The sequence below is a fragment of the Narcine bancroftii genome, chromosome 1 (assembly GCF_036971445.1).
Source record: "Narcine bancroftii isolate sNarBan1 chromosome 1, sNarBan1.hap1, whole genome shotgun sequence".
Lineage (NCBI taxonomy): Eukaryota > Metazoa > Chordata > Chondrichthyes > Torpediniformes > Narcinidae > Narcine > Narcine bancroftii.
In genome coordinates, this window is record NC_091469.1 from 28,302,484 (window position 1) to 28,314,706 (window position 12,223).

The 12,223-nt window shown below is 36.5% G+C and overlaps 1 protein-coding gene across 1 annotated transcript in view; it reads right to left on the minus strand.

Annotated features, from left to right (window-relative positions):
• The window catches only part of LOC138756661 (protein shortage in chiasmata 1 ortholog), a 241,433-nt gene that overhangs the window by 136,849 nt on the left and 92,361 nt on the right, over nucleotides 1–12,223 (minus strand). Inside the window, exons 17-18 of the mRNA XM_069923047.1 lie at nucleotides 8,067–8,174; nucleotides 4,359–4,543 (exon numbers count right to left, since the gene is read on the minus strand). Coding sequence (XP_069779148.1) covers nucleotides 4,359–4,543; nucleotides 8,067–8,174 — 293 coding nt within the window. The remainder of the gene's footprint in view (nucleotides 1–4,358; nucleotides 4,544–8,066; nucleotides 8,175–12,223) is intronic.

Sequence of the window (12,223 nt, forward strand, 5' to 3'; positions counted from 1 at the left end):
CACCAGTTACAAACATAGAATGTAGTGGACTTTGTTGTGTATTTAGTCCTTATTAAATACACTAGCACAAGGAGATGTGTGTGCTTTGTTCATTCTTTATTGGAAAACTAAAATGGTTCCCTGTAGTCCCACAATATAATGCTGCTATAACATCACGTGGCAGCACATATCCACAGCACTCCACCTCCCTCCCACCCCCCCACTAAAGCAGTAAGCAACTAAAAAGCATACTAAATTATGACAGACTAAAGAGTACAAATACAGTAATTGTGCTAATTACTATCTCGCGCAAAGACGTGAATTACAAAAGTCATTGTACATAGACCCTCTGATGTCTTTGAGAATGTCTCTCCCTTTTGGATCTTCTTGAAGATGAATAGCCTGAAGTGGAACTTTTCGACTTCTCAGGACTTTTAGACTTATCAGGGAATACTTCCTCATCGGCTGGGTCTAAGAGCTGTGGGCTCTGCGGTTGATCAGCACCTTCCGGTGTCTGGGCACCACTGCTGTCCTGAGTAGCTCACGGTGATGGTGTCTCCACACTCGGTAATGGAGTATTTCAATGTCATCATCTGAATGTGCCCAAAACGGTGTGTCTTGGAGATCATCCATATTGGAGATGGACTTTGGTTCATCTACCGCTCTCAACTGGTCGATGTGCCGCTTCCATATTTTGCTTCCCACCAGTACAGAATGTGAACGTGGACTCTTTTTTTAAGAAGCATGCCTCTTGACCATGTTTCCTTATTGTCTTCGTAATCCCTTACCAGATCTCGATCACCAGCTTCCAGAGATCTGGTTGGCTTACTTAGAGATGTTGATTGTTTAATATGAAGGCTCATGTCTGGGTGCACTATAGAGAATCAGGTTCTTAAGTTACACCCAAACATCAGTTCCACTGGCATTCATTACATAAAGAAACAAGCACACTCCAACAAAAACAGAAAATAGGTGATTTTGTGATTCCATTATATTTTTAATGATTTCTTCATCCTCATGGCCTTTTTAAATGTTTGCACAAAGCATTCAGCTTCTCCATTTGTACTTGGGTGGTAGAGTGCCGACAATATGTGTCATATATTATCATTACATAGGAATAGTTTAAAAGCATCTGATTCAAGTTGAGGTCCATTATCAGAGACTAGTTTTATGGGTAATCCATATGCTGCGAACATATTCCGTAGAGTTTCCATTGACCTATTCTGCTGTTGTTCACATTTTGAGTGTGCATCGACAACAATAAGGAAATTTTCAACCATAAATGGACTAGCGAAATCCACATTAATATGGTGCCATGGTCATGAGAGACATTTCCACGGGTTAGCTTCTGCTTGGGGTGCTTTGGCTTGCATTTTCTGACAAATGTGACATCTTTTCACCATCTGTTCAATATAGATGTTAATTGATGGCCACCAGATATGCATGTATGTTAGGGCTTTCATTCTGACCATTCCTGGATGATTGTTGTGGAGCCTCTTGCCATTTCTTGGGAATGATTGTCTGTGTTCCCCACAACAAACAACTCTTTGATTGATGTCTTATTAATAAGGTTTAAGTTGGGAGAAAAAATGTCGACCTCAGGCCACCAATTTAATGTAAAATATAGGACCTTTGATAGTGTAACTTCTTTTCGTACTCCTTTGCTGATACTCTTTGCTGTAAATGGTAAATGATGAAGCTGTTCTTTATTAATAGCTGTCGCTTCCGCTGTCCAGTTGATTATCTCTTCTTTCTGTTCAGTCTCTAGTAGAGGTAAGTGCGATAAAGCATCAGCATGGCCATTTTTGTTTGCCGGTTTAGGTTTTAAGTCATAATTGTATGCTGCGAGCTCCACTGCTCAATTCTTGTTGCAGCTAGCACTGGAATGCTTTTTTAGGGCCTTAAAATTAAACTGAGCGATTTGTTGTCTGTCATCAAAGTGAACTTTCTACCATACAAGTATTGGTGAAATCACTTGAAACCAAAAATTATGGCTAGTCCTTCCTTTTCAAGTTGCATAATTATGTTCATAAGGTGTTAATGAGCAATAAGCCACAGGTTGTTCTCCCTTTTCTGTGACCTTTGGTGATCCTCCCTTTCTCTTTTCTTCGGACATTTGTCAATTAGATGACATCTTCCTCTTGAAATAACAGTTATCAGGGCTGTGATTATGCTTTCTGCAGTGGAAACATCATCAGTGGTTTCCCTGTCCTACTACGTGTGACTCTCCTTCTATAATATCCATATTCTGGTTAGCCTAGTGGTTCTCAACCTTTTTCTTTCCACTCACATACCACTTTAAATAATCCCTATGCCTTCTGCTGCTCTGTGATTATTAAGGGATTACTTAAGGTGGTAATCCCAAGTGTTACTGAAATATTTTGCTTGAGAAAAATTGTCATTGGTCCATTTCCTTTGGAGTTATGAAACCGTGCACTGAACGAATCAATTAGGTACAATTAAAACAGTGGTTTTCAAACTTTTTCTTTCCACTCTCATACCACCTTAAGCAATCCCTTACTAAGTGCAGAGTACCTATGGCATAAGGAATACTTAAAGTGGTGAGTGGAAAGAAAAAGGTTGAGATTCACTGAGTTAGCCATTTTGAAACTCAATGCTGTATCATACAGACTTAAAATGTTTAAATTTTTCTTGCTCAGCAATCATTGAGACCAACATGTCTCTTAAAGCCTCCTCCAAGAAATCTCCAAAATTACATTTTGTTAGCCAATGTAGTCAATACAGCCAAATATTCGCTCACAGTCTCACCTGGTTTTTGCTTTCTTGTATAAAATTTATATCGTTCTGTGATCACTACTGGTCTCAGAGATAGGTGTTCTCCAACTACAGCACATAAATCTTCATAAGACCTAGAACATGGTGCCAAGAGAGATTTTATCAAGCTGTATGCCCTGCTCCCCACCTCGCTTAGAAACAGTGCCTGCTTCCTTCTGTAGACATCTGAATCTCTTAATATTATAGACAAGACAGAACTATTAAACCTTTCCACGTAGTCATACCAGTTTTCTGATTCTTTCTTCATCAACATGTCCTTCTGCCATTTTAACTCTTCTCTTTGTTCTGAGCCCATGTGGATTCCAGCTCCAGTTTCGTCTTTCCATCTTCCAGTCTTCTCCATGTTTGGATGGGGAATAGTGTTCATTTTTATTCTCGTTGCCAATTTATTGTGTATTTAGTCCTTATAAAATACACTAGCACAAGGAAATGTGTGTGCTTTGTTCATTCTTTATTGTGAAACTAAAATGGTTCCCTACAGCCCCACAGTACAATTATGACATCACACACTTGTGCATATCCATAACAGACTTATTTCTGTGTTTCTGTTAAGATCATTATATTTACACCTTCATTGTTCTGTCATTCTTGCTGTGTCATTGCTGGAGAATAGCTTTTCCACCACCTCTTGCTGGGTGTGATAAGATAGCCTCCTAACTTTGTTAGCACATGGGAACACTCTCCTGTTTGTATCTCTTCATGAAGATATTGAGGTCTCTATTCAGAAAGCAGAGGGTTTGCATCCATTCTCTCCATCACTCTCTTCCAATCTTTTGATGAACATAACTTGCATAACCTTGTGTGTGTGAGCAATGTAATCATTAGATCTTTAATGAATACCATTAGAGGGATTCACTAAAGTTCACCACTTTCCAAATTAGGAATTATTTTAAAAGCAGAGCCAGGGCAAAGTATCATGCACTTTCCATTTATCTATTCCAGTGGTTCCAACCTTTTACTTTCCACTCACATACCACTTTAAATATTCCCTATGCCAGAGGTATGACTTAAAAGGTAGCATGTGGGTGGAAAGAAAAAGTTTGAAAACCACTGTTTTAATCATTCCAAATTGATTTGTTATGTGCACAGTTTCATAACTCCAAAGGAAATGGGCCAATGACAATTTTTCTCAAGCAAAATATTTCAGTAATAATTGGGTCTAGAACAGTGATTCTCAACCTTCCCTTCCTACTCACATGCCACCTTAAGCAATCACTTATTAATCACAGAACACTTATGGCATAGGGAATACTTAAAGTGGTATGTGAGTGGAAAGTAAAAGGTTGGGAACCATTGATCTATTCTAAAGCAAACAAATTTCAAGGCCAGTTTTCTTGATGTGGCTGAATGCACAAAGTGCAAATGATAAAAATTTGGGAATATGCAGGTGAAAATGAAAAGACTAATACTGAGCAATAAATGCTTACTACATTCCAATTTAATATTTAAGCACCTCACTCTTGAAAATTATTACTACTTATTATCAGAATACCTGTATAACATAAATGACAAAAAGTACTGCAAAATTCTTTATGTCATCCCATATTTTAAATTAATGGACAGCTTCTGAAATGGGTTCCTACCTTGCACTGATTTGTGCGAATGGCTTGAAACCACTTTACCATCTGATTCTGAAGTTCTTCTACTTTGGGGTTACATTCTTGATTACACTGACTCAAATATTGCACAATTCGGAGTTTCTTCCAAATATCATCTAAATATCCACCTAAAGTGCTTTTATACTTTTCTTTTGCTCTGAATAAATAACCTATTAGTGAAAAATTAGGAAGAAAATACTTAAGAAAATCTACAATGTGGTGAGTACTTGTACTTAATACTAGATTTAAGATTCAAATTTAGTAAGGCAAATTTTTTTCAGTTTAAATTTGCTTAAGGTAGGAATACTAGATTTGTGTTGAACAACATCTTGCATCAGTCTTTGTGAAAGACTTGCTTCGCTCCATATATGAAATCTGGACAAGGATTTCCAACATTTTCATTTTTTATTTCTATTTTCATTGTCTGCAGGATTTTCTTATTTTAATCAATATTTTATAGAATTAAAAGTCCATGTATTCAGTAATAACTATTTCTATATATACTATAGAACACAAATTATAAACTGTCAAAAAATTACAGCAACTTTACATGACAAACAAAAGAACCTAGTATAAATCATAATCTGGCCATTTAACTATCTGCTGTTTCACACACATTAGAACTTGATCTGGCATTGTCATAGTCCAGTTTGGTAATTCAAATACCTAGGAAAGCAGGAGGTTGCAGAAAGTATCAAACTTAATCTAGTCAATTATGCCATTCCCTCCCATCATTTAAATACAAAATGCTGGAAAAACTCAGCAGGTCATACAGTGCCCTTTATGTTGCAAAGACAGAGATACTTAACTGATGTTTTGGACTTGAGCCCCTCATCAAAGTATGAGAAAATGCTGGTGAGCATCAGAATAAAGGGGGAAGGGGGGATGGCAGGGCAGGAGATGATAGGTGGAGAAGGAGGGGTCAGCAGCACTAAGGTGGAGGGGGAAAGCAAGGCTGTGTAGGTGAAAGAACTGGAAAGGCAGGAAATGGGAGAGGGGGAAGAAAAGGCAAGCAGGTTTAATGGAAACCAATGAAGTCAATGTTCATCTCATCTGGCTGGAAGGTGCCCAGTCGGAAAATAAGGTGTTGTTCCTCCAATCTGCGGGTCGTCAGGGTGGAACAGTACATAAGGCCATGGACAAACATGTGAGTGCAGGAGTGTGACCCAGAATTGAAATGGTTGGCCACTGGGAGGTCACTGTGGTTGCGAATAGAGGAGGTGCTAAGCGAAGTGATCTCCCAGTCTCTCCAATGTAAAGAATGCCACAAAGGGTTCACCGGATGCAGTAAATAGGTCCTTTGGATGTTCAGGTGAAGCGCTGCTTCATATAAAAGGCCTTTTTGGGGCCCTGGACTGTGATGAGGGAGGAGGTGTGGGCACAAGAGTTGCCCCTCCTGTGGGCACAGGAGAAGGTGCTGGAGATGTGATGGGTGGGGAGGGATCAGTGGACGAGGGAATTGCAGAGGGAATGGTCCCTCCGGAAGGCCAAGAGAGGAGGAGCGGGAAAGATGTTTCTTCCCCCTCCCCCATTTCCTGCCTTTCCAGTTTTTACCTGCACAGCCCCGCTGTTTCCCCCTCCCACTTAGTGCTGTTCCCTCCCTCCCTTCTCCACCTATCATCTCCTGCCTTGCCACTCCCTCTTTCCCCCTCCCACTCTTTTATTCTGACTCTCTCTGGCACTTTCTCATGTGTTTTACTTCCCATCCACTGAAGATATCTATATGAGACACTGTCTCAAGAAGGCTGCCAACGTCATAAAGGACACCAAACATCCTGGTTACAACCTCTTTCCATTGCTATTTTCAAGCAGAAGATTCAGAAGCCTGAAGCCAAGCATAACTAGGTTCAAAAATATATTTATATACAACAACTATCAGGCTCTTGAACATCCCCATACTACCCTAACCCAAACCATAAACTAGTCTGGTACCATCAAAAGATCTGTCTGCACTATTGAAACATCACATACTTTTCTTACACAAAAAGCAACTGTGAATATCTATCCTTTTATATTTGTTATTTCTTTTTCAGTCTTGGCATATTGTGGAAATATAATGTGTACTATTGTAATTTGTGTATCTTATGTACCTGTTTGAATGCAGTAAGAAAAATTTTTGGTGCCTCTGTATGTATCTTATGTATATGTTAAACTATTATTACTTATTGACTTTTTCTTCCCACAAACCAGCATTGCCTCAGCGCAGCTTTGGGGCTGAATGCTATATTTTCATTCTTGAAAATTCTATTTAGTTGGGCCTTGGTGTTAAGGTTAAAACTTTATGTTTTTGATTTGTAGTTAATTTTATGACTATCCTTTTAAGAAAGAATGTTGTTGTAGTGTTACCATAGTTACTATGATGTCATATGTTGTAATATCAGGGCGAACGGGGAGCTTGAGTTCAGTCTTCGAAGAACCATGGAGGAAGTGTAAGCATTGAAATACTTTTCTTTGAATTCATCTTAATCATCTCATTGTTTTATATCATTATCATTATTCAGTATGCTTTATTTACTCAGGTTATGAAAATCTTAATGCAAAGTTATGCAAAATGGTTATATTAACTAATTAAAGCTTCTTACAGCTGAAAATACAAAGTTTGGTTTATTGGAGAGGTAATATAGTAAATCGGTATATTGAAGCTTATGTTTCTTAGAAGATGACATGTTTTGGAATTGAAAATTACTAGACTTTGGAAAGTGTCATCTACACTTGGGCCCTCTAAATTACCAGCAGGGGGCCAAGCCCAACATAATTATTGATATGCTACCACTATAACCATCCAGTGCAACCGTTAAGGCACACTAGAACTTCTAGGCTGACTTCTTATTTATCTCATGATGCAGGCTTAGTTTACACTGCATTTTCAGATATCTACATTTTACAATTGCAGGATTAAGTCTCTACTCAAAATACAACTCAGAAAACATGGAAAATGTTAAAAATATAAAAGATATTAAAATTTACATGAATTCTTTCCACATTTAATTTTGCTAGTTTTTGACTGGATGGAAAGTCAATTTATCTTGAAACAAATTATCAACATCCATTGCTCATGTTCAAGTGTACATATTGTCAACCATTTCATAGTTTATGAAAAGCTGTAGTTTAGTAACTGGCCATTTTCGATAGCAGCCAGTCTTTTTTTTTCCAAAATATTAATTTTAAACAAAAATGTAATTCATATTCATATGTTTGCAAGTCATCTTCAGAAATATTGTTTTTCTATGATTTGTGTCAAATTTCATTTTTACCTCTCCCTTATTTGATACCATTCATCACCTTCCAGCCTCCTGTCTCTTCTTTCCCCCTCCTTTTCCTTGGGTCCATCTGCCCATTTTGTTTACTTGTCTGTTTCCATATATGACCCATCAGTCCCTGTAAAGAAAAAAACTCCCTACCTCCCTCTCCTCCTTGTGTCTCCATTTACCCATGATCAATTACCTCAGCTAATCGACCTAGCTCCAGTTTTGCATTGCACTCCTCCTTCACACCTCTTTATGTCAACTATCAGATCTGATGCACTCTTGACTTGAAGTGTTGTCCTTCCCTTTGCCTCCACAAATGCTCCTTGGCCTGATGAGTTCCTCCAGCAGTTAGTTTTTTGCTCCAAATTTCAGTAACTGCAGTTTCTTGTGTCTACATTTTTATCTGGACTCAGTTACAGAAATATATTTTCTGCTGTGTACATACCTAGTGCAGTGTCCAGGTCACACATCAATAGAAGATCACGAATAGTCACTAATAGATGAAGAAATGCTGCAAGCTTGTACAAGTGAATTTCATTTTCATTATGTTTGTCTAGAAACAAAAGGAAATAATTTTATTCCACTAAATACCCAACAAAGTAGAAATTCTGCTTGGCTCGCAGGAAAAAGAATCTTAGGTTTGTTATGTCATGTCATGTATATTCTCTGACAATAAATCTAAACTTTGATATTGTTTATTATATCAATTTTCTAATTAATTATCTATCGAGTCCCAGACATCCAGCTGAATATGCATTAGGGTACTGAGTAAGATTGAGTGATCCTTTTTTTTTTATAAACTTTATTTAAAATTTTATGACATGAATAAAATAAAAATTACATTTAAAGAAATAATACAAAATAAGATAATAAAAATTAGAATTAAACTACACAAATTAACCCCCCCAATAATTATAACACAACATTAATCATCTAATTTAAAATTAGTCCAACCCTCCCCCCCCAAAATAAAGAGTGAAGAATTAATTAACAGTTGTAAATAAAATAGAAAAAACTCCACTTACAAATAAAGGATAAAACTTAACAAAAAATTACTAACAACAAAAAAAATATCAATACTAAAATAATACCCTTAAACATATATTTAAATCAAACATAATACATGTATTTAACAAATGAAATCCACTTTAAAACTAAGTTCAAATATTAAAATCATATATCAACCACATATCTGTTATACAAAAAAATCATAATTAATACATAAATACAGAATTTCCATTAATACCAAGTTTCCTTTATAATTCATCGAGAGAACAAAAACATCCCTTAGAAAAACAATCAGATAAACTTTTTATTCCCTTCCCTTCCCCTTATATAAAAAAAGAAAAGAAAAAAAAGTTCAAACTCTTATAAAATTCTCCATATTCTTCATTTATAACATCTTCAAAATTCTCTATCGAAATTAACTTAATTTTATTAAACTCTTCTCCCTCAATGTATTTGTACTTAATTTTCTTCTTTTTCTTCTTATCACCTTTCCCCTCACCTTCCTCTTCATCTAATTCAACATCCTCAATTTTTTACTTATTATCTTCTGTGACATCATCCTCTTAAAAAAGAAAGAAAAAAGAGAAAAAAAACCCCAAAAAAGAGAAAAAAAGGAGCGAAAAAAACCTCCTAATTCCCTCTCAATTACAATCAGAAAACAAAAGGAGTTAAAAAAAATTATTTATTTAAAAAATAATAATTTAAAAAAAACCTTCACTTCTTAACCCAAAATTTAAAAAGAAAAAAAAAACAGGTCGGAGGTCACAATTACCTTCTCCTGTTTAAACCACCCAAAGCGGTAACTCCCCCAAAATATTGGGTGTGAGATAACTCACAGGTAGCTGATGACTTCTGGAAACTAGTGCCCACCCAGTTCCCTCTCCCAACTCCCATTTCATTAAACTATCATCATTATTTAAACTATTTAAACGCTTCTCAAAAAAAAGATAAAAGATTTATTTTTTTTTAAATCAAAGTTACCACTTCGGTCACCATTGCTTCCATTTCTTTTAAAAATCTGGATCCCACCTTACATCTCTACTCTCTTTGGAGACCTTGAAGGACTACATCGTTCCTGAAACCACATGATTGGTAGAGACTGAGCAAAGTCCATAACCTCTTTAGGATTGTCAAAGAACTTTGGCTAATTTCCATCCTAAAAAATCTTCAGTACCGCAGAATACCTAAATGTTGCCTTATGTCTTTTTTTCCACAACTGTTCTTTCACAGAATTAAATTCGCGTCGTTGAAACATAATTTCTTGACTCAAATCTTGATAGAAGAAAACAGGATTATTCTGAACCATCAAAGGAGATCTATTTTGCTGGGCATTTCTAGTAACCGTACGTAAAATTGTCTCTCTGTCACAATAGTTCAAACAACGGATCAAAACAGATCTTGGATTCTGTCCTGAAAAAGATTTTCTTCTTAAAACTCTATAAGCACGTTCCAGTATTAAACCTTCAGGGAACTTATCCTGTCCTAAAACTCGTGGAATCCATTCAGTAAAAATTTTTCTTAGATCTGGTCCTTCTATGCCTTCTGGCAAACCAACAATTTTCACGTTATTCCGTCTAGGTTGATTCTCCAGATAATCAACCTTTTTTGCTAAATTTTTATTTTGGATCTGCAATGTTTCAATTATTCTATTTTCATCTTGCAGTTGATCCTGTGCATCGACTAAACCTTGATCACACATTTCAAATCTTTCAATGGTTTCAAGCTTAAAAGCTCCATTAATGACTTCCGCCATCGCATTAATCTTGGAAATAAACAAGTTCACAAAATTAGCTAAGTGACTCGATACAGAATATATCTTATCTTCAAGATCCTTAACAGACATTTCAACAGAAGTAGATTCAGGCATAATGGGGTCTTGCTGTTCCTTAGAGACCACGGGATCTTCTGTCCCTTTTCTTAATTTAGTATCTTTTCTAGCAGTTTGACTTCGTATAAAAATCCCTCTCAAAGTCCCCCCAGCAATGCCAGGAAACTGAAGATCAGAGTTATCTTTAAGCCAAATCTCTTTAATCATCTTCACTGAATTGATGTCTGGAAAAACCGTTGTAATTAAAGATGCATTTTGCAACGCCACCGCTGTATCAGTCGAATGACAGCTCTTTAACTCTCCAGCTGGTGGCGCCCCAGTTGATTCAACTGTCAAAGATTGAGTAACAGCACTCACAGTGGCCATTGTGTGAAATACTGGCACCCGTCCAGCTCCTTGGTTCGAAAGCTGTTGAATGCGACCTTCAAAGAGCCTCACCAGCTTAAAACAGAGCTTCAATGCCGAACTCTGCACGTCCTCCTCTGGATCCATTCTACGCTGAGTCCTGGCTTCTTGTAAACAAGTAGGCTCAAACAATTTCGGAAAATGTAGTTTTTTTAACAATCTGTTGATGTTTTCTTTTACCTCTTTTTTTGCATATAAACCATTAGGCACTAATCCAACACCTCTTATTATTTATAAACTTTTAAAAGAACTTTAACGGGCACTTAAAGACAAAACAATAAATCAGAGTCAGGAGAGGTCTGGAAGGCACGTCTGTTCCCTACGCCATCTTGCCACGCCCCAGATTGAGTGATCCTAATCCTTTGTTCTATTTTAGTGCTAGTCTACTAAAAAAAAATGGCATTTTAAGATTACCATCAGAAATTGAAATTCATGTGATACTATAATCTGTTTGAATTAGGAGCATGCAAAACAGAGTGTATGGATTCCCAGAATCAAAACAATGATTAAAGTTTCAAGTTAATAAAGCTGCTAAAACAGACATGGATTTTTTCGTGTAAAATTAATTTTACAAGAGACATCATAATGCAATTTGCAATCAGTTGAATTATTGTAAGAATGACAATTAAGCCATTAACAACTCAAATTAATTAAACAAATTGAGTTGATCATAACTTCAGGATAACAGATCAATCATTTTATTATTTTCAATTATATTTAAGAAATATTGTTCACTGGATACATTATTGCCCAATGAACTCAATATCTTGCCCACTCCAAGCAACTCCCGAATTTTGCACCTTGAATTGTGGTGATAATCCTTGCACAATTAATTTTAGAATGCAGATCCAGTTAAAGGGAACAATGATATATGCCCAAGTGATTCAAGTTTTTGACCTGAGACAGATTTTTAAGGTAGAACACTGCTGCTTCTTCTTCACGCTGCTGAAGATCACAGAAAATAGCAAGTGTTTTCAGTTGCACCCCAAAGAAACATATTGGTCAGTCAAACGATTCTCTTTCGGATCTTTTTTAGTGCTGCTGGAGCTACATCTTCTTTGAGAGGTTGGGAGATGAGCCATCAAATTATCTGCCTTCTGTGCTGCTCCTGCACCTCAACTTTTCATATTGGCGCATCAAGGTGTTGATGTTGCAAAAGTTGGAAATAACAGAGATGCCAAAGAACAAAGGAGGTGAGTTAGAAAAGTTTTTCATGTTCTAGATTTTCAATACCTGACATTTCTCTCACTTGCTATTTGTTATCTAAATCATAAAAGTTGAAATTCGAGTTGAATATTTCAAGATCAGCGCATAACTCCACCCTAATTTTATATTGAATTGAAGTTTAATAATAATTTAGT